The 22,125-nt window shown below is 38.8% G+C and overlaps 1 protein-coding gene across 1 annotated transcript in view; it reads right to left on the bottom strand.

Annotated features, from left to right (window-relative positions):
* Positions 1-486: 486 nt before the first annotated feature.
* MIPOL1 (mirror-image polydactyly 1) overlaps positions 487-22,125 on the bottom strand; it is a 161,358-nt gene continuing 139,719 nt past the window's right edge. Inside the window, exons 12-13 of the mRNA XM_009319375.1 lie at positions 21,031-21,261; positions 487-1,023 (exon numbers count right to left, since the gene is read on the bottom strand). Of these exons, the coding sequence (XP_009317650.1) occupies positions 957-1,023; positions 21,031-21,261 (298 nt within the window). The 3' untranslated portion in view covers positions 487-956. The remainder of the gene's footprint in view (positions 1,024-21,030; positions 21,262-22,125) is intronic.

Here is a 22,125-nt window from a genome sequence, read left to right as displayed (position 1 = left end):
CCAGGGCACTTCAGGTGTACACAAAGCAGAGGGTTGGCAGTCTGGCCTCAAACCTAACCTGGATGGTACTCCTGCACTGCAGAGCAATCAGAGGTCTAGAAGAAGCAGGCAAAAAGTCTTGTAGGAAAGGGGTGAGTGACCCACCTTACACTGAAAAGGTAAGAGATTTTCTCTCATAGGAAAGGACAGAGGAGTGACTAAAAACAATACAGGAAACCTTCCCCACTGTCTGAGATACTGTACAATGTCACAAGGCTCTCATGTTGTAATTTAGGAAGCTGTACCTCCAGTAAAATCTAACTGTACATTTCTTTTTAATGTACACTGAAAATGCCATGCACTAGCAGTAGCTATTCAACTGTTGTATAATGCTCTACATGTATCTTTCCCTTAAATGTAGCCACAGTCACTAGCTGCAATTCAATGGGCTATGAGTAAGGAGGAAAAAATCTCCACTATACTAGCCAGAGATATTTCTTGAATGTGAACCTACTTTATCAATTAATATATTTAACATACAAATACTGGACTGTTTGCAGTCTCACAAATAATGTAAGGGATTTAAATTTTGAAACTGCTTTGCAGGATTTTGCACCTGAAGCCAGTAGTATTTGAAAACATGATCAAGCTGTGCCTTGCAGCAGACTATAGTCTAGTAACACCGAGAGGACAGACTGTTAAAATAAGCATCTACATCATTTTTCACAGCACACAGTGCCACAATGCATCTGCTTAAAAACAAATATATGTTTGCAGTGAAACATTTCAACAAATCACAGAACTCAGCAGCAAAGTAGTTAAACATTTATGATTTGATTTTATCTCAGCTTGGAATGTCGCTGGAGTGTCCCACTTCTAACAACTGTTTGCTAAGTTAAGGCTTTAGTGTTTACACAGTGCTGAATGAAGCAGCCTGGTCACCAGATGTGAATGCTTCCTTAGACTAGAGCTTTCAATCAGATCACGGTCCTAATGGTCCCTGCTCCAACCTTCTTCCTCAGGACGTCCACCAGCCTTTCCAACCTGAGAGGGGGCAGGGGAGAGGGAGAGGAGAGAAAAAAAAAAGGAAGCTAACGTTAGGAATGTTCTGGCTGAAAGAGACAGTGTTTGCACTGAACCAAGCTGTCCTGGTGGTGGTCACGCTCAGAAACAAAGCACTACTGTAAAAGACAGACATTAAGGGAAAATGCAGACAACTTACAGAAAACTTTTTAACCTACAGCCCAACCCATTTGCAGTCAGTGACATATATCAACTCACTTTTCTTTTGTAGTATATGTAGTATCTGAGGTCCCCGTAAGGCATTAACACAAAACCCTGTGCAGCAATCCTGTGGCACATATACACTTCAGCGTAAGCAGGACATTCAATTCTTGCACTTTTTAAAATATTAGTGGCCCATGGCTCTTGTTAAATGTAACATTTAGCTGTTGTTTCCCCTTAAAAATACCCTGCATGTTATCCAACAGATACTTTTATTGTCCAGTTTATAAATTTATGCCTAAAACCCCATGTGTTTTATGTAAAAAACTTTTTAAAAATACTCAACAAGCCAAGTTTCTGAGGATGCGGACGATGATATTTTCAAGGTGGCCCATATGATTATTATGTCGACACAACTACAGAAAAATTAACAGTCTAAAGAAGTGGGACAGCAAGCCACCTAATCCTCTCTTAGTTTTAAGGCACAGGTTATAAGCATGTCCAGCATCTCACTGGCTTAATTTGTTCTTTCCTTTTGTTAAAGTATGTAGGCAAATGCAAAGGGCTAAGTTTGTTCAGGGTTTTCCATTTGCATGCATTTATCTTCAGCACTCCAGTAATCATGCATTCAAGCTATTCCTCCAACTTATCTGTACTTTATGGAATCCTTCAATGAAAGCTCTCCCACAAATAAACTAACTATATAAAAGCAGACACTGTGTGTAGTAGAACACTTTTAGAGCCATGTCCAGCATATTATACACACAACTTCCATAATGGATAAAAAAAGCTGCAGGTTCAAATAGCTGTATTCACTGTTGCAATGTTGATAATTTTTTCTTATCTGAAGAGACAGGTTTTTTTTTTTAATATATTATACAACATGAGCAATGCAGATAGGAAATAAAAATAACACAGCTTTATCAAAACTGCAAAATTCATTTTATCTCATGGATGCATTAGGAACTTCAGTGCAGGAAAACTAGTTAACACGTCTTGGATTTATTGCCACAAGTCATGACTAACGCACATGGTACGTATTGAAAGACTCCTGTTTTCCAGGAACCACCAAGCACCATGAAGCTACACCTTTCATTGTACTCACCAGGTGACTTAATTCCTGAAATGAGATTAAGAATTCACCACCCTAATGTAATTATCAGACACCAGGAAATGTATGTGGAAAGTTCAGCTGTCTCTAGCCGTTGCACAGGGACTCTAAAGGAGTGAAAGCACAGGTGAAAAACTACTGCTTAGCTACTCCTCTCCCTTCAGTTTTCCATGTATCGCTTTTCCTTTTTAACCAACTAGTGCATTTTTCCTGTTTTTGTAACACACATCTACTGCGCTTCTTTGTCTTTATGGAGGCAGCACCCACACAGTCAAAACTCAGTGCAGTAGGTCCATGCAAGCATAAAGTCAGAGCTTTCACAAGGTATTTGCCCCTGAAAGTTTTCTCACAGTGGATAAATCAATGTTTTCTGGGTTCTAAGGGTTTTAACTCAGCTACTGATAGGTCATAGTTTCCTCAGCCTCTCTTACCGAGAAGTTTCCCTGTTAAATCAGTTGTTAGTCCATGTGCAATTTCAGAAAGCAATGGCAGATCAGTCCTCACTTTTAACAGCATGTATGTTCAGAAGCATTGCAGTTTTGTCAGCCACTTTAACTATCACTGGAGGTCTCTTTCTCTCTCACACTAGCACTCTCTCTAATGTGCTTCGGAGACATAAAGCACAGGGGAAACATTTCAAACTGTCTGGACAAACAAGGTTTGGGCTGCAAATTGTTTTCTGGGAGAAAGCAGAAAAATAGTAAAAAATACTAGTAAAAAATGGCTTATTTAAATCACTGTTCAGTTAAAAAGAAATACTGTGTGGCTTATAGAAGTAGGGGAAAAATGACTTCATGAATTGAGGTTTCATTTGGGGAGACATAGGTTGGAGGTCACTGCTTACACACTGTCCTGCAATTGGGCTTAGATGTGCACCACTCTGTGACCAAGCAATGACACTGCACACCAGAGCAGACAAGTTAGCGAAGAGCTTCCCATGTTTGAAGAGAAATACCACTGGGATGAAAGTAGCTGTCTTCTGTTTAACCTTGAAACTGTCAGGCTTCATTGAAAATAATGAGGCTTAACAATCATAGCTTCTGCTTTTCAAATGAATGATGACTGAAATCATCAAAATGAGGTATCCCGCACCAAATACAAACTGTGCAGGGCTTATTTGCCTTTTGTTTCAGCCATGTGTGGATTTGCAAATTTATTTATTCTTTATTAGAAGAAAGAAAAAAAAAAGCTGCAGAGGATTAAGAAACCATACCTTTGAAAGAGATTTAAACAATAATGTAAAAGAGAAACTGTAACAGCTATTTATAAGATAAAATAACAGAGGGCAAAATTCACCCCTACACAGACACAAGACCCAATATACCACTGAAATCCCACTTAAGCCTACAAAATAATGCTATGGGCTGAATCAGTGGTTAATAACTCTTGATACAGGCCTCGGGGGGCTTTTCGGAACGATAATCCTGGACTCTTTGTTCGCCAAGGGCCCAACTCTGCCATCCTGACTCACACTAGGCAACATTTTTCTTTGTGAGTAATAAAAGGCAGCTAACAAGGCCATTCGTGTCAATGAGGTACTACCTGCAAGGGACGAGGGTGGCAGAATCGCCCCTTGTCAATAAGGCTCTGTACCCAGCCTGGCGGGATGCTGCAGGCAGCTCCCTTTGGAGGCTGAGCATTTTTATCTGTGGTAAACTGAAGGAATAGTGTTATACCTCAAGATCAAAGGTAACTTAAATATCTAAACAGACGAATGGGAGGTGGTGGGAACTACCCTAAAAGTCTCAAATACTCTGTTTGCAGAGTTTTATTCAAAATACGGAAGACACTGACCTGAAGAAAGCAACTTTCATTACTTTGTGCAATCATGATGTATCTGCCAATATAATCTCACCGTATTTTACTTAACTGAAAGCAATACTGACTATGTTTGACCGTGTACTAAGACATAGATTTAACAAATGACATTTGTCTTTTTACTTGTAAAGGAAACAGTCGTCATAGTATAAATTAAATGTACAATATGACACTATCTTCTCCTGAGATGTAAGAAAGACACTCACTGAATCTGCATTTCATGAAGCAACCAAACATGTAATTCAAGAAGAAAGTATTTCAGCTGGTGTTTTAGGTCAGACAGAAGAATGATATGGTGGGCAACTCAGCTGCAGTGCTAAAGGTCCAAATATGCAAGGACAGACAGACATGTCTAGGAATGTTCAACAAAGCCTCTTAAGGTCTCACTCCTCAGTCTCACAGATTTCAATTTCTTGCTTAGAGATTTTGGAAAATCCCAGTAGGTGACCTTCGCTATTACTTGGTACTTAAATAATTCTAGAAAGTCTGTCCCTTAACAAATAAATTCTCTCAGCAAATGCCACTTCAGCATTCTCTACACAATTACTGTATGTGTGCATGCAAAATGAGTACAAAATGGCATATAAAATACAGGAACAAACTATGTATTCAGATGGATAGGTACAACTTTGGTTTTATTTATACTGACTTGCACACACCCAAAGTAAAAAAAGTCCTGTGTTTTTCGGGATAGATAGAATTTGCATCCATGAAAAGCACAAAGATGAGAGCTAGAAATATTCTTTATCTACACTACCTACTTCTTTAAAGCTCATCTCAGTGCTTCCAGGAAATGGAAAAATAAAAAAAACCCCACAAATTAGGAAAGGGACATCTGGTCCATCATTATTTTTAAGTTAGCAAAAGACGTATCATTGTGAAGAGTCTTAAATTGCAGTGGCTTGATTCTTCCTCAATACAAATTTGGAATCAATCAGGTGAATCTGTGTTTTAATACAGAAATAAAAATACCTCCTTGAGGGGCTTGATGCTATGGTCTTACCAGTTCGAATATTTACTTTTAAAAGCATTGCTAAACTTTAAGAAGGTCCTCATCTTCACAGGAATGCTACCTAAACGAGAATGTTGCTAGGTGTGTCTTCCCCAACACAAATTCTCAACCATTCTCAACTCCCAGTGATTTCAAATTGTCTTCTCTTGTCACCTATGCATACATCTGACAAAATGCCTGTATGGAGTGCATGTTGTTATATGAGTGTTCTGATGTAGCTCCTGAACTGTCTGATAGTCTGCTTGATTTTTAGCAAAGCCTTACAGAGCTTTACTCCCTTGAGTATAAATAATTTTGGTTTTAGAATCAGTCTCCATAAAGCAGACTTAAAATCCTTACTGACAGAGAAGTTTGTTCCGGGATCCCAGAAGCTGTACGTATAGTTGCAAAAATGTTATGTACTGGTCTCTAGCGCTGACTCTTATGCGCATTTTTGGCTTGCTCTCCTCTTTCACGTATTCTGCTGAAGAAGTCTAGCTCTAAACTGCAGCTTGGGATCAGTAAAAACTCTGCAACTGCGTAAATCCACATAGATGAGTACATCCTCCCACACTGCTCCATCTCTGGCCAAAGGAACTCACCCCAAAGGAGAGCAGTAGCCTTTATCCACAAGTTCTGAATATGACAGAGTTATACAGTCACAGAGTGATCTTCCATGGCATCATGCCCCAGAAATAGCCAAAATGGATACCCAACTGAAAGAAAAGGGCATCCTTCAAGTAGCCTATGTCCTAATCTGCAAAGCAATATATAGACTAGCAGAAAACAATAGCTTCTACCTGCAGATGGAGGAGTTAAGCGATAAAAACAAAACCCTCCTGGATTTTGAAATGCTATATAAAGGCTTATAAACCTAAACTATAACCCTTGGTTATCTTTCCAGTAGATAAGATTAGGCTCAGGCTATGAAGATGGCCTTACTTGCGTGATTTCTGGCTTCTTGTGGAATGTGTTTTGCTAACACTAATTCCCTTTAGAAACCAAGCATTTGAAAATATATTAGGTAAATAAAATGCGTCGGACAAAAGCATTACACACAGTTTAGCAGCAGAGTTCAGTGAATAACTGGCTGTTCAGTGAGTGGTCATAGAAACAAATTCACTTAATTTCATCCCAGAATACAAAAAATCCTTTCCTTTCCTTTTCCTCTCCTTTCCTTCAGTCTTCCTCTTGGATATATTTCATCGAATCCTAAATGGAGTACTTGTTTTCAGGCATTTTCTGTAAAGTCGAGGAAACAAATGACACAGAGAAGAGAGGCTGCCGTGATACTAGTCTCACCCAGAAACCGGTCACTTGGATAGGATCATTTACTCAAGAGGCTGGAGGAAACTGGTTCAGCTCTATTATCTGTACAGGGAAACTGGACTCCGGCTGTTTCCCTCTCAAGGGAGCAGCACTGCGCTAACACTGGGTGCTGGGGTGGCTTGTTCTCAGTTTCAAATGTTGAGACTGCTCCGATATTGAATAAAATGCTTAAATATTCACTGGATCAGAGCCTGGAATGTAAGGGTATGACCTCGCAGTGAGTGGACTATCTACCATGCTACAGAGGCATTGCCCTCTTACCTCTGGGTGGTTCGCTGAATCTTTAATTACTCTTATTCTTCAATTCAGGTATTATTTTTGCCACCTCAAAAGCCTGCCTTTTGAACAATAATAATTTTTGATCGACTCACTAAAAAACATTGCCGGTTGCATTTAACAGTTATACACCAGTCTGTAACAATTCCTTCATAAATCATCACAGTGGTAAAGACTACACGTGGTTCAGATGCACCAGGCTGCCTCTCTCTGCTTAACAAATTCCCTCTGCATCTTTTGGATTGGAGACTGGGCGTCTTTCTAAATGATACGCTGGAGTTCAACAGTGGTTTTGAACCTGATGCAGGAATTACTGAGTAAAATTCGGTGCCCTGTGTTAGACAGGTGGCTGGACTGACCGGTATTAATGGTCCTTTCTGGTCTTAAAACACAAGTCTTAGAGACTGATTTAGCAGCATCAGTGAGCTCTAAACTGTGGTAGACCACAGTGTTGAATCTAATCACTCCAGACACCGCCACCAATTCCTGCCTATGCAACACTGTTTGTAATGTCACTCCAAAAAGTATGTTCCATTAAACTTACAGGCCTTAAATTTGGCAGGGCAAACCATTCTGCCTCTGAAAAGCACTGTCACAAAACAAGCATTCCTATTAAATCCCTTTCAGCGTCTTCTCAACCCAAAAGAGTAATTCTGTATATGATTAATCTTAGAAGTAAATACAGCCAGTTGGGCTCCTGACAGCAGACATATTTCAAAATAAACCTGGCTTACACAGGCCTTTGCTAAAATATTAAGCCTTTATCTGTGGTCCACAATAACTAATCTTGTCAAATTGTTTGCTCTCTACCTTCTGTTTGGAAGATCATGAGCTAGCTCACCATTACTATTCACCTTGTGCCATCACTAGCAGCAGGAAAAGTGAGTGGTAAACACAGTTGGTCTATTTTGACAGCTTTTCACCCTACTTTGCATTGATGTAGATTGCTACGCAGTACAGGATAATACAGAATCAGGACTTTGCACCTATGCTGGATTTAATGCCACCTTGTGAAAGGTATTGCTCCTTTGCTTTCAAATGCTTTCTCAGGACCACATATACTGATTGCCTAAAATAAATGAGCTTATGAGAAAGAAAAATAAACCCTGAAACCACTATGCCATAACCTCATCTGTGTTTCAGTAAATTGACATCAACAACATGCTTATCATTTAGACCAGGCAAAGACTCTTACTGTTGGATGGACCATTCATATCTGAGCATGGGACTGATACGAAAGAGCTAAAAAATTAACAATAATTGAAATAGAGGATATATTGGCATATGATGGCCAAATGATACCGACCGGATTATTTAATCAGATCACAGAATTTCACCTAATTACTCCAGCTTGAGGCTAACAGTTTATATGCAAATTTTATGCAGTTTACTACTTCTATTTGTGCAAGAAAAACCTTTTATATACCTCCTTACATAAGCTTGAATTACTTTTAGCACTGACAGTAACTGTTTCCACTCATTTGGGGTCACAGCTGCTCTCTTTTTTTAGGTGAAATCTTGACATCGAAGCCTACTCCTTATAGTGACAGCATTTCCACAAACTTTGTGCTGATATGAATAGGCAAGGGTCTCCCGGATTTTCTTGCCAAATACTTCCTGGAAGTCTCTGTCATCTGCTTAGGAAAAGCTAGCAGTTTTACCCTACGCTAATATATCTTCCCTATAGAAAGTATTTTGTCACAGTATTTATTCATTTGAAGAGGGCAAAATATTACTTCCTATCAACTCCTGATGAACACTAGTCCTGCCCCTTGGTAATGATGTTCGGTATCATTAGAACGCCATGAATCACAGGCAAGCTTATTCTGTCTCTGAACTGTTGCCCACCTTCTTCCTGAGAGCAATACTACCTCAGAAAAGCAAATATTCTTTGCTTTGAATGCTCATAACATGGAGGGATGGTCAGAACTTTTATGTAAAGTGTTCAAAAGGCAGACATCAGGTCTATTTTGCACTATGTGTATATTGCATGGGGCAAAACAGGGTGCAGGGAAGTGAAATGACTTGCTGAAGCTCAACCAATCAAGAAAACTGAAAAGACCCACAAACTTTTTGTCATGTTTAATTTTACGTATAAGTAGTCTTGAGCTGGACTGAGTTCCTCATGCGCACACACAAAAAAAGTGTAGGCATAAATACCTGCAGAATTATAGCCTAAAACTGTTGGATACAGAGCCCATCTCTCAGCTTCTCAATCCGTGCTCTGGACCATGTCAACTGGTAACAACTAGCCAGTTCTCTTATTCTATATCCAGCTGAGATGTATTTCAGGAGATGGAAAACGGAGATACTTTTTAGAGGATTTTGTTTTGTTCTAAATCCCTCTTCAGGAATATTTAAAAGCAATGTAAAAAATTCATTATCTAAAACAAGTATTATTTCAAACCTGTCCAAAACAAACAGTTAGACAGGATTCCTCATAAAATGCAGGACCAGCAGGTTGATATGCATTTAAGGATCTGTAGAGAATGGGGTTACTAAGAGACTCTAAACTTTAAAAGTATCAGTCTGAAACCACCACATTACACCTTTCTGCATGTTTCAAACAAGCCTTCCTTGTAAGGCCAGGTCTGAACCTCTCAGCTGCCTATTCCAAGCGAGTTCCACCCCTTTTGGGCATGTTCTGGTCAAGTCTTGTTTATAATGAGTTTGGAAAATCGCAAATACTGAGGTACTACTCAGGCTGTTTCCCAAGTACATCCCATCAAAGCACAACTTTGGCAGACTCCTCTTGATAACGTAAACAATAAAGACAACATGAGCTTTTTTCTTGATTCCACAAGTATTTTACAAAACCTGACGCAGACTTGCTGGCTCTAGACAGCTCCCACCCTCCTGACCAAGAGTAATCTGGAGCTTGTGGAGAGAAGATTCCTTCCTATAAACCATCATCAAATCCCTCCACTTTACATTAAAAATAATTGTTTTTACATATGTTTGATGTATTTCAATAGATTTGCCTTCCTGGCGTAACTGATGGGATATGGCCCAAGCTGGAACGCCTTCTACGATATCACTGAGAGATCAAGTAACAATGGAAATGGGTTTGGATGTAAGAGGAAAGCATTTAATTAAGCTCCCACTTGTGAAAAGTCCTTCGTAACGGGCTCAGACTGGTAGGTGAACTCCCCACCCTTCCGGTGTGATCCAGTGGTGCCCACAGACTTCTGGTTTCAGGGCGACTCACGCTTAGTCATGCTTCTGAAAAGTATTTCTAGAAAAAATAAGAGCAGTCTTCCCTCAGTAGTAGACTAGCAAAAAATCCATGGTGAAACATCCTCTCCTTCTCTTAATGTTTGCAATATATTATAGATAGATGTTATGAGCATGAAGCTTGTCTATTACGGTGATGTTGCAACGGGGTCCCCTATGCAGGGATAAAACCAGAAAAGATGCCTAACTGCGCATTTACATATAAAAAATGGGCTTTTAAAATACCAGTTGAGACTTAGCATCACAGACCAAAGTGTCTTCTACACATACGTAGTGCTCCTTAAAATACTTCATAGGCTTTTTACTAAGTCATCAGCCATTTAAGGCCATTAAGGTAAAAACAAGCCTTCCCACTTCTAAGCTTCAGTAACCTTTCTCCAGTAGCCAGCAGACAGTCTCCAACTGTCCTCTGCACCATTCGAGCAAGACAATTCACATGAGATTTTTTTTTTCACTGGCATTCTGGGCCTATTTTGCTCCATGTTCCTGCCATCCAACTGGGAATGAGCTTCTCCTCCTGCTCCTGGGAGGTGAGCGAATTCCCGAGCAGGGCTGACACAGGAGAGAAGCAGTGGACCTTCAGCTCATTTTGAGGACAGCTTTAATTCTTCTGAACTAGTGAGCTTGCAGACTCTGGGCTTGATGGCAATTCTGCCTGGTTGATGTGAATGGGACTGATTGTAGGAGAAAAACCTTTTAATCTCTACTGATGAAAGCATAAAAATCTGGCTTTACATCAAGATTCACGAAATTCTTCAAAAGCATAGAGTAAAATATTTTCTCAGTGTTTAAAATTGGAGATCTGTGAAACATCTTTTGTGTTGAGTTCACCACTTAGGATATCCCTTTTATCAGATGTAGATGTTCATCTGTTACATCCTTCAAATAATTTATATGATTATCTTACCAAATAAAAGATTGAGGTGATAGAGATGGATATATTATGAGGCACAGAATAAAGTGCTAAATATAGTAGTTTTATTATACACGTCTCCAATACCTGCAATGTCTTCCACTCAAAGGCTGAATTCTGATACTTTCTATGGACAAAAATTCAATAATCTGAAGGTGAAATGATAAATTTGGTCCTAAAGATTTACGCCTTCCAACAACTCAGTGTTTAGATCTATATCCTTATACCCACACCACATACAGCAAAAATGTAGAACGGGAAAGCAACTTGCCAATAGAATAGTGGCAATGATGGGGTTAAAGCCGTTGTTAGCTCTCATACCTATAAACACAATTGATGCTGCCTTTCTACAAAATATTGTTTAAAAAATTAAAAGCCTTACAGAAAAATCCGGCTATTAATTAATGACTCAGTATTAGATTAGAAACACGAACTGTAATTTTTTCCTTGGAGAACTAGCCCCTGCTTCAGTAAAGGTACACTTAATTTTAAGCAGTGGAAAAATTTAACTGATTTAAAGTTTGCTTAAAATTAAATGCCTTGCTGGCCTAGTCAGTTATTTCTATTTGTTGCTGTAAAGAACAGTTCCAGCAATTCTCTAAAAGATACGTAATTCAGAAGCTTCAGAAAGTCTGGGGTTTCTTGTTGAGCTTCTGCGCATACATTTACAGTATTCAATCTTTTGCATATGTTAAGAAACAGTATGAGTATTAACAGAAAGAACCGCAAATTTATTTTTATTCCTTCAGCCAAGCCACAAATAAATGACTCTTGCAAACAAACCAAATACTATTTAGTAACGGCAATGTAAATGCCATGGACTTATTTTATTTGGATATAAAATATTAAAGTAAATGATTATTTGCTGTGACACTCGTTTTATTGTCCTGGAAAAAAAAGCAAGTCAGAAAAAGTTTTCTTGCTTTTCTTCAAGGAGCACCCAATCTACTTTTCAAAGTTATTTAATAATTTGTCATAGAATGGTTAACTATAAGCTTACAAATACTGTGTCAGCACGCTTCTTTCTATTGGGCAAACAACTTCAAAATCTAATTTGTTTGTGTTATTGGTCTTACTAAATATTAGTCTTTGCAAGTCTGGTTTACACCATTGATGTTAACTATGCCAACATTCTGATTTTGTTCTGAAGTATTCCACAACAAGCTGATATTATACAATACAAGCCCAAGAGCTAGCCGATCCAGTTTACTGAGTATACTTAGTGTATTTTGCTACTGATAAATCAATAAAACCATGTTGTAATCTACAAACTTCCATCTCTGTGAAGCAGCTATAAGCAAACTGTAAATGAACACACAGGTCAAAAACTGGGATGCTGTGATTATGTTGACTCTGAAAACATTTGACTTTCATAGAATACATTTTAGTGTTTGAGAGAACGAAGTTTCAGCACTGCTTATATTTTCGTGAAAGGCTGAGATGATAAATATTCAAATGATGATAAATATTTGTGTTTATATTGTAACTACCCATACTTTAAGAAAACAATATCTGCACTGCAATCCACAATTTACAGAGGTTAAGTAAATGTAAACCATAGCTACACAAAGAAAATAAATACTTGACTTAGACTGTATGCTCAGTTTTGCATTCTTCATCCATGTGAAACTCCCTGCAGTCAATGGATATCTCGGGTGTGCAAGGAATGCAGGAAAGGCTTACCTGTCATTCCCTTTGGTTGGGATTTTTTGTCTTCATTCTGTTAAGCACACCACTGAACATAATCCTGGCATTGATCATAAACTGTCAGATGCTAAAGGCCTCACTACAATTTATGACAGCCAAAATATCCATGAGAATGATATCCCATAATCTGCTCTGGCAGTATCACACATTATAACTGTATGAGACTTTTGGTACTGATACCACAAACTGCTCTATTAAGGGCCACCTTCAAATGAAAATGAGACGTCAAAAGATACTATGAATCATTAGTACTACAAAGGGTCTCAGCTGCAGTAATTCTGAACATCACCAAATCTGTCTGTCAGGACTCTGGTAATGAGAATGGGATCTGCAGCTCCACGTGTGCTCCGCACTGGTGCATTCCTCCCCCAGACTGCACAGAGAGCATGGCAGCACCTTGGGATGGGATTTGCAACAACTAGTTTAAGGAGAAGGGTGCTCCTAAACTAGCCAAATAGGGTTTTCTGTTCTTTTTTTTTTTTTAAAATCTCAGGCCCCCAGTTTAAGTGTCTTGCTCCAAGCTATCCAGAGGTCCTCAAGCTGCCCTTCTTTAAAACTAACCTGAGGCCACTTGTTTCTTTTAAGGTGACAAAGATAACAGCAGTGCTACCACTCCTCCTTTTTAAAATGAGTATAAAAAACTATACTATCAGCTAGAGCTTTCAGCCAAGCTAAGGAAAACTTGGGTTTAACCCATATCTGCCACTTCTCAGGAGAGCTGTACACTCCAGGGCTGAAGGGTCTTCTCTACTTCTCTTTCTGAAGCTATGAATTTCTACAGAAGAAACATCTGAAATGTTATTAGACCTGAAGGTGTGATTCTGTGGGTGGTGATCGAGGGTGCTCACCTGGAAAATGGGAGATGGGTGTTCTGATACTGGCTGTGTATTTATGTTCAACAGGCATCGGATAAAACTGAGAAAAAGCCCTAAAGGAAAGTGTCAGAACCAGGTCTCACTTCTCAGAGGTGAGTAGCCTACTCACTGCTCTCTGATCTGAGAAGTCCATATTACTTTCTGCTATGTGGTACTACCTCAAGGCAAGGAATAGAGAGCATCCAGACCAAACCTGAGTGGCTGAAACATCCCCCTGAGATACAGGAGATTTGAACCAGGATCTCCTCAGATGGAGGAGGAAACTCAGCTCCATTCTGTCACACCCCAGAGGAGTACCCCTGCTCCCAAACAACCACTTAGAAAACTGAGGTGAGGGTGCACAGATGCCAAGGAAGATTTTGAAGGAAAACGTCTGAGGTCACGCTGCTCTGCGCGGATCTCGGTGCAACCAGCGTGCATTGCTCTGGTTCAGCAAGTGCTTCTCCATTTGGGTCTCCAAGGAATCAGGCAGAAAAGACAAAAAGTCGGTTGTATTTTTTCAGTCAGAAGTTTTCTGCTTATGCTAACCCAGGTCCTCTCTTCTTTGGGCTGGGAGGTTATCATTATTAGTGGTACTAAGTTATCAGGCACTCCCTCCATCACAGCCTGCAAATTTTACCTGGACTGTAACATGGAGTACGCAATTCAAAAATTGGTAAGTGAAATGTCATCCGATAAAGATAATATATAATCCAATGCAGAAAATACATTTCATTACAGCTTTGCAAAAGTGATGTATTTCCTTTTGTACAGCATGAGTAGTAAGTTAGCCTTACCAAAGGAAACAGGATCTGCCTAGTGATATAGAAACACGGTATACCTAAAACAGTGCAGAGAATATGCCACCAGTGACTGAATTTGTTCAGCTCACCTTAGATTTGAATATTTTATTTCAATATTTTATTCCTGCAGACCTAGAAAACTGATTTCACTCTATGTGCTGAATTTCTCTGAGGCTGCACATAACCTCACTGGCTTACTCAAGTCTTTTATTACAACAAACAGGTATTTCTACAAGACTTTCTAATTTATCACTTCACCATGCATATTAATGCAGTCTGAGGGGAATTTTTCTGAGAGGAGTCACTGGCGTTAGCACAGAATTCTAAGTATCTGAATAAATTCTGACCCTACTATGTACTGCTTTCAGTTAGATCACACATGACTTTCTTCACACATTTCAATTAGTCTTAATTCCTCACTAAATTCCTAAAGCAGGCTACTTCCAAGCCTGTTGCCCCTAAATCAAATAAATTCACGCTGCCTGTTATTGCTACCCTAGTTAATGGTAATATTTTCATATATGATATGATGTGATTGTTACTAGATTTTGTGTTTTAGACTTTCTCACGTTCCTATTCATGTCTTGCACGCCAAGGAAACTTTGCATCAGCTCTGCTGCACTCTGCAGAATTCTTCGGGATATGCGGTAGTTTTGCGTGTCTGGGAATCTTCCATCTGGCTAGTGTGGGTTTCCTAAACACCATAAAACCCCGCCTGTGGAGATTGTGTATCTCTTATGGGCCCCATGGAGCTTATAATCTGCTTTTAATCATTGCATGAGGCAGACAACACATTAGTACTCATCAAGCAGTTTTTTCCATGTTGAATCTCCTCTAACAACTTTTGATCCAGTTCTGAAAGTCCAGAACTATTGCTAATCTTCTTTGGTATCTTAGACTGCTACAAGGGTTGTCTTCCTCGGCTCCCCATTTCCTTCCGTACAAACTCTCAAAACCATTGACTTCTGTGGCTTGCTATAGCAAGTAAAAGATTCTTAGTACTTTGCCCTCACTCGCTTGTATTTTGAATGTAGCCACCGGCATCTGTTTCTCAGTAAACTACAGGTCATATCCTTAACTGGGACAAATGAACGTAACTCAGTGCGACAGAGCTAAGCCAATTTGCTGTAACTAAGAAATTAGCTCTACATCTACATTCTTCAACAAGTCACCAGAACTTACTTTGCATTTGAAAATGCCAGCACCAATTAAATTATTCCCTATATGATATTAAAAGATTACCAACTGTTGAATTCCAGCAGAACTTCACAGCAGCAGGCAGCGCAGTGGCTTTCATTAAAAGCAAAATCACTTTTGACATCTGCTAAATTATTTACTGACACAAATCAGTGAAACTATTAATATCTATGAAGCTGTACTCCTAGCCTCCAGTAGTTGACGTGTTGATCTGACATTCACCAGAATACAGTTTCGAAAGTAATAAAAAAAGCAGTCTAGTTTTAATAGGGAAGTCTGAACATCTAAATGTAACATCTTAATAAAGTAAGACATTAAACTGTATTTATTGTTTTGAAATATGAAAATTAAAGAGATGTGTCTCTAAAATTTTAAATAAAGCCAGTTGAGTTATCTGACATTTTGTGGTTCCTCCAAAACAAATAGCTTTAAGTCCCGGTGAATGTAAAACTTGTTTCTTTTGTGCAGTGCTTCTGCCTGCAATGTCTAATTAACTAGCTCCATTCTTATATACAAGGAGTGACTGAAAGCATACAAGCTACAATGTATACTTCAACTAAATATATGTAGGTATGATTTTAAAAGGGAGATAACTAGTTAACAACATTTGCATTTTGCAAAGGGGCTCAATTAGTATAATAATTCAGAACTCTTGCTTTTAGCCTGTTCCCTGCATAGCTGTGTTGTACTGAATACAATCTGCGCACTAAAGATATCATGTTTGCAGTTAAAAATCTCCAGAGACTTTAGACCCATACATAAAGATACTTACTTCACTCTTTTCTGAGACACTGACCTGTATCCTCATTTAAAAATGAACACCACATCTTTATGTTATTAAATCTTTGTTTTCATCTATTAGTATTCACCAAAGTGCCATTTTATACAACCCTGCACTGAATAGGCAAGGCTGGAGGTAACCATCTGCAGCTTTAGAGTCTGCGTTTGAATTGATGAAAAGAGCTTTGTGTTTTCATTGCCAAGTTTGATTCTTCCAGTCATTAGACATTCCCCTCAGATCGCATCAATGAAGCGGACTCTCTTACACCCATGTGTTAAATTCTCTTCTCCTCATGGTTTCCTTTGCCAGCTATACTCCAGAAAGACTACTGGGTCTTAGCCACATTCTTCTCACAGCTGTGTTAAAAAAGAGCATCAGAGCGTCTTCCCAAAATCCATATGTGTATCTGGTCAGTCCCCTGTCGGAGGGTCACCTCACATTGTGGTGTGATTATTCAAATATTCATTCTTGTTCTTGAACTGCACTGCTCGGATCATTCTGGGAAGGATTAGACCCTCCAGCCAGCACTGGAGAACGTCTTGGACGTTGACGTGAAATACACACAGCTCCGGTACTCGGAAGGCAGATTAGTTTTACTTGCAGAGGAGGGGGACTCTAACCACTTCATAAATGCTTGCTCCTTATTTTTTTCCAGTTTTGTTTTCTTTTCAACTTTGTCGAATGCTGGTAAGAACAGTTTGTTTTTGTTGTGTCATCGATCGACTCACTTATCAGCATCAGCTAAGGAACAAAACTAAGTGAGCGACTACGAAAGCAGAGAAAGCGTGTTCAGAAATGCCGGAGGGTAATCCAGGACTACTCAAAAAAAGGGTGTGTTCCAGTAACAATGAAAGTTAGGCGGCCAAAAAATCACACCTTAAGAGGTAAAGCAAATGTTATTAAGGGTAGTATTTCTTTCATGAGAGATAGTAATTTCCTTTGATAAAACTAGCTGCTTATTAAGAAGATTGCTTAGTTTTCTTTTGTATTCAATCCACTGAAGTATTTTATACAAATCTGTAACTCTCCTGACTTCCTCCTTAAAAGAAAAAGAAACCAAAATCAAAAAAGAAGGTGTCTTTAATAAACAGTTAAGGACAAATGAAGTAAGAATTTCTGTTTTTCATCACTTATATATTTGCTTTGTTCATAGTAAGAACTACCTCGACAAAGTGCACAAGCAGCATATTTCTCACCATTTATGCTTATTTTCATGCCTGTATATATTAGCATTGCACCATTACTTTGTGGATTGGTGTTTACTTTTAGAGGATTACATAGAAATTCTACATGCGCACTCTCCACTGCCACCTTACACAGCTATGTGAGTGTGCAAGTGTGACTGTGCTCACACTCAGAGAGCTATGCTTTACTGAGCTAGAGTCATTAAATTGTGAGAAAAAATAGAAGCCCTCAGCAGACAAATTACATTAAAATTCACTCCAGCTGCAAAGCTGTTGCAGAAAAATAGAACATTTCCTGGAAAAAACACATCAAAAGTGGCCTCCACCTTTACTGATAATTGGCTAATATTGATTTGGTATTACATTATAACCTCCTCTGATCTCACTGACATCGGTAGCCACTCCTCAATCCCAGAGGTTCCAGCAGGAAGGACAGTTTTAAAATGTCTTGCTTCCTCTGCTGGCGGAGGCATTAATTAATTCACAGGCTTTTCCAGCCACCTTCTCCAGGTCAGCCCCATTTCCCTGCTGGGGCTGCACCAGCTGGCTCCTGGCTTCTCCGGCAGGACAAACTTGCAGGGGGCCTGTGGCGCTATGCCAACACTCCTGGTGAATTCTGCGCCGCTGTCCTAATTCTTTGTTTGTAACCATGAATTAGAAACATTAATTAAATACAGAAAATTATAGTCATGGCCATTCTACAGAGTATAGGTTAAAAATATTAAGTATAGCGCAGATCATCATAATTTCCTATTGAATAAATACGTACTGCTATGTGTGCGCATACATGTCTTTATTTACATACACCACACAGTTAAAGCGTGTATTTGCTTTATAAACTAGAATAGTGCTCTCTTAAAAGTCTAATCTGCATCTTGTTAATGTTTCAAAATCAAAACAGATTCAAACAAATTCTGCTAAATCTGTGTGGTCACTCTCTGAGCATCAACATTTTCTGTTTCACACCACAAATCATCTTCGCAGGCAAGAGCACACAGTCGCAATTTATATCTCACGCTGCAGTGAGCCGATGTGAGATGTTCACCCTACTTCAGTATAAACAGAATTTTACTATGTCCAAGTTCACTATAAGCAGATTCCAGTATATCCCCCTTCTGGTTCACAGCTGCTGTTTCATGTGGGATAAGATCCAGAAATTTTTTAGATGCTTTGTCTCATGACGGAAAACGCAGGAAAACTATTCTGACTTGGATCTCACGTTTAGAAAGCAACAATTGCAGGTGGGTGCAGAAATGGCTGACATGATGGCAATGCCGTGGAGAAATTACATCTCTATTTCAAGCTCTGCATACGATGCTGAATGCAAACACTGAAGTTTTTAAGAATATTAAAAAATTCTTTAGTGTTGCCAGAGGACAGATTAGCAAAAGCATAGTGAACACCAGTAAATTACATGGTATGAAGATACAAAGTACATCCTTTTTCAACATTATTTTAATTATTCTAATTATGTTCTTTCTTAATGAAGCTCATAATTATTTTCCTCTTCTGATTTTTAACTGTTGCTACATTATTCAGATATTTTACTGAGTAATACTGAGAAACTACTTTATATAACCGCTAAAAATACTTCCTTCGTATGTCAGAATTCAATTTTACTTGAGCATTTAAAAGAAGTCAAGAAAACAGATGTTTTAGAACCCTATTTAGGCTATGAATCGTAGTGTCACATTTTAAATTACAATAAGCATCCTCTTAAGACAGTGCTAATTAAGACTACTGTAATTAATACCAAGAAGCCTTTCTGTTGACCGGTTTATAAATTGTCAGTTCCTTTTTGAAATGTAGAACATCCTACATCTTCGAAATAAAAAGCTAAGCTAACAAATGAGTTCCTGCCTAATTGCCAAACACTGATTTGTATGAAGCGGTTGAGGTTACAAAGAAATTGGGAATTCTCAGCCCGGTTTCCCTGCTGATGAGTACGAACTGTCTGTGTAGCTCTCCCAGAGGTGTCAGAGGAATCTCTATAGTGTCACACAAGGGTTCTTAGCTCAAAGTAAACACACTTTCCACAAACTCAGCTGCTTAATCTGTTTGCAGGTTGAATTATAAGATGGGGGTGGATGACTCCGGGTGCTGGGAAGACGCACAGAGCATTTCCACAGTTTCTTGGTAAAAAGGGCATGCTATTGTCATCAAAAGACTTCACCCAATTGTTTAATTTTGCTATAGGCTCAGTGGTCTGATCTTAGCAATAATGAAAACTAACCTGACCAAAATTTTCCCAAGTAGTTGAGCATGTTAAATTGCGTAAATTCTTTTCGCTATAGCAGTGCATCACCACCACTTTAATTCAGGTTGTGGCTGCACTTCTACTCTAGCCACCCTGGTTACACAGGATTAAAGAAGACTGTTTCACTAAAAAAACACAAAACCAAAACCCAACCTTCACTTAAATATTTATGGTTAGTAAATATTTAGAAATAAAATGAAATGAAATAACAACTTTAAACAATGTACAGAAAGGTTTAGCCAATATTCTCTTTAACATGCTGTAATTATTTTTCGTAGGTTTATTTTTATCAAGCATGCATCTGCTGAAGTTTCAAATATATCTAAGTGTTCAGAATAAAGATTTGAACGATTCTCGAACAACCACTGGATGTTTTTAAAAGATGACTGAAAATACGTATTTTCATATATATACCTATCTTATGTAGTTACAAATAAATTAACAATATAAAAATATAATTTCTTTATTTTTTTAATAGGAGAACTCAGCATGTATTTTTTTAAACAGGAAGAACTCTTGTTAGGTCCTTGCAATATATTATACGCCAATTTCTGGCTACTCTGGAAATACGCTGCAGACGTTAAAGTTGAAGACAAATATGGACAGACGGGAAAATTTGCATCAGTTCAGCATCGACCACCTTGGAAGGGTGAGAGAGGGGTATTTTGCAGCTGATGAATGTACTGCAGAGATGAGAGGTGCCAGACTGTGAAGAGGCTCTGCCTGCACGTTCGCCTATGTCCCTGCAATCAGACTTTCAAAGGCTTATGTGCTAGTAGTAACAAACATGACAATAAGGACTTCAGTGGAGATGAACTTCAGGTTTTCGAGTTCAGTAACCTTTTAACAGGGAATCTTATGATGGGAAAGAGAATACAATCTCTGTTCACCAACTCAGAGACTTCCTGTTGATTTCAGTGAGATTTTGAAGCCACCCCTAAACAACCCCATCAGCACTTACCGTGACATGAAACCTGCCAGATGCGTAACAGACCAAAAATGAGAACCTTAATACTCTACCATGCAATTACAAAGGCAAATACTCTGTTGCCATAGGATTGCCATGGGTAAAAAGACAGTGAAAACCATTCATAGGAGACGGAAACACTTCCTCTGTGCCTTGCACATGTAGAAAGCAGTTTCCATAACAGCAATGACAGGCACGCTGACTTGCATAATACTATAAAACTGTTAAAATGATCGGCTTCACACCGAGTAGGTAACGAGCTGAACGGCTGACAAAGAAGGAATCATTTTAAAGGACCTTTTCTGAGTACTGCCGCACTTTCAGTCATAGACAAAATACCAGAAGAAGCAACGTTTCATTTGGTTTCCAACCGCAATTTTTCTTGAAAGAAGGCAAGTGACTTACTTCTGAACTTTTTCATTGGCCTCCTGTGAAGCCTCCAGGGCTTTCTGGAGCTTCAGCTCTGTGTCCTTTTGCTCTGACCGAGCTTGCTGCAGCTGAGCTGCCAGATCTTCAATCTGGCGATAGGTAAGGGTCACAACATCCCCCCTGCCTTGCAGCCCACCTTCAGAAGTACCGAAAGTACAGTTAAGCTGGTCCTTCAGACTCATTCCTTCAGACAAAGATTTGTATAGGCTGGGAAAACAAAATCATACACGTTACTAAGTTACAGTCTAAGGCTGAGCTGCAAGAATACTACACTCAGTTGAATTAATATTTTTAATATTATCATACATGGATCCACATGCACTAATACCAAAACAAGTTTTATTTCAAAAGTGACAGGTAACAAAAAGAACATCCTGTTTCCATGAGGCTCTTCTAGAAGTATGCAACAACTATCAGAATTTTAAAAAGTAAAAAACCTATCCAATAAAAACTTAAAAGGCAGTATTTTTCATCTGTAGCATCTTCCTGATCACCTTTGAGCTGCAGCAAAAAGTTGTTAGTGTGATTTACATGAAGTTGAATTAACTGGTGTAAGTTACTGACGTGTTATTAACTTGTGTTGCACAGGGCTCTCTTTTAGCAAGCAGAGCCACCAACTACAGGGGGTTTATTGCAATACTGCAGATTTTTCAATATAATGAAAGGAATAAAAATGCTAAAATGCAAAAATTAAAATCATTAAATCAGCAGGATTACTTAAAAATATGAATGATTTGCACATGCTAACCAATTCTGAAGGTCTTTGGTAAATATTTTTGTGAGAGGAAACTTAAATTATTTCTTGATGCTCGTTTAAATAAGCTACTAACACCTAGTATTAGAGTATACTGTGTCTTAAATAGCCTCTCTGTAGTAGACAGAGATAGGTAACCTGCCAGCATCAGGGTTTTATCGCAGGATATTTTAATATCTATAGTGTCCTCACCATAATTTCTTGCAAGGTCCTTTCTGAATGACTGTTTTGGCTTTACTCAGGCAAAAAGTAGGCATGCTTACCATCTATTTCACACTGAAGTGCCATGGATGTATATTCAACCCATTCAGTTTTAT

This window comes from Pygoscelis adeliae, unplaced genomic scaffold (genome assembly GCF_000699105.1).
Source record: "Pygoscelis adeliae isolate BGI_AS28 unplaced genomic scaffold, ASM69910v1 Scaffold71, whole genome shotgun sequence".
NCBI classification, from domain to species: domain Eukaryota; kingdom Metazoa; phylum Chordata; class Aves; order Sphenisciformes; family Spheniscidae; genus Pygoscelis; species Pygoscelis adeliae.
The sequence above is the reverse complement of the archived record's forward strand: the minus strand, read 5'-3'. Positions and strand labels throughout refer to the sequence as shown.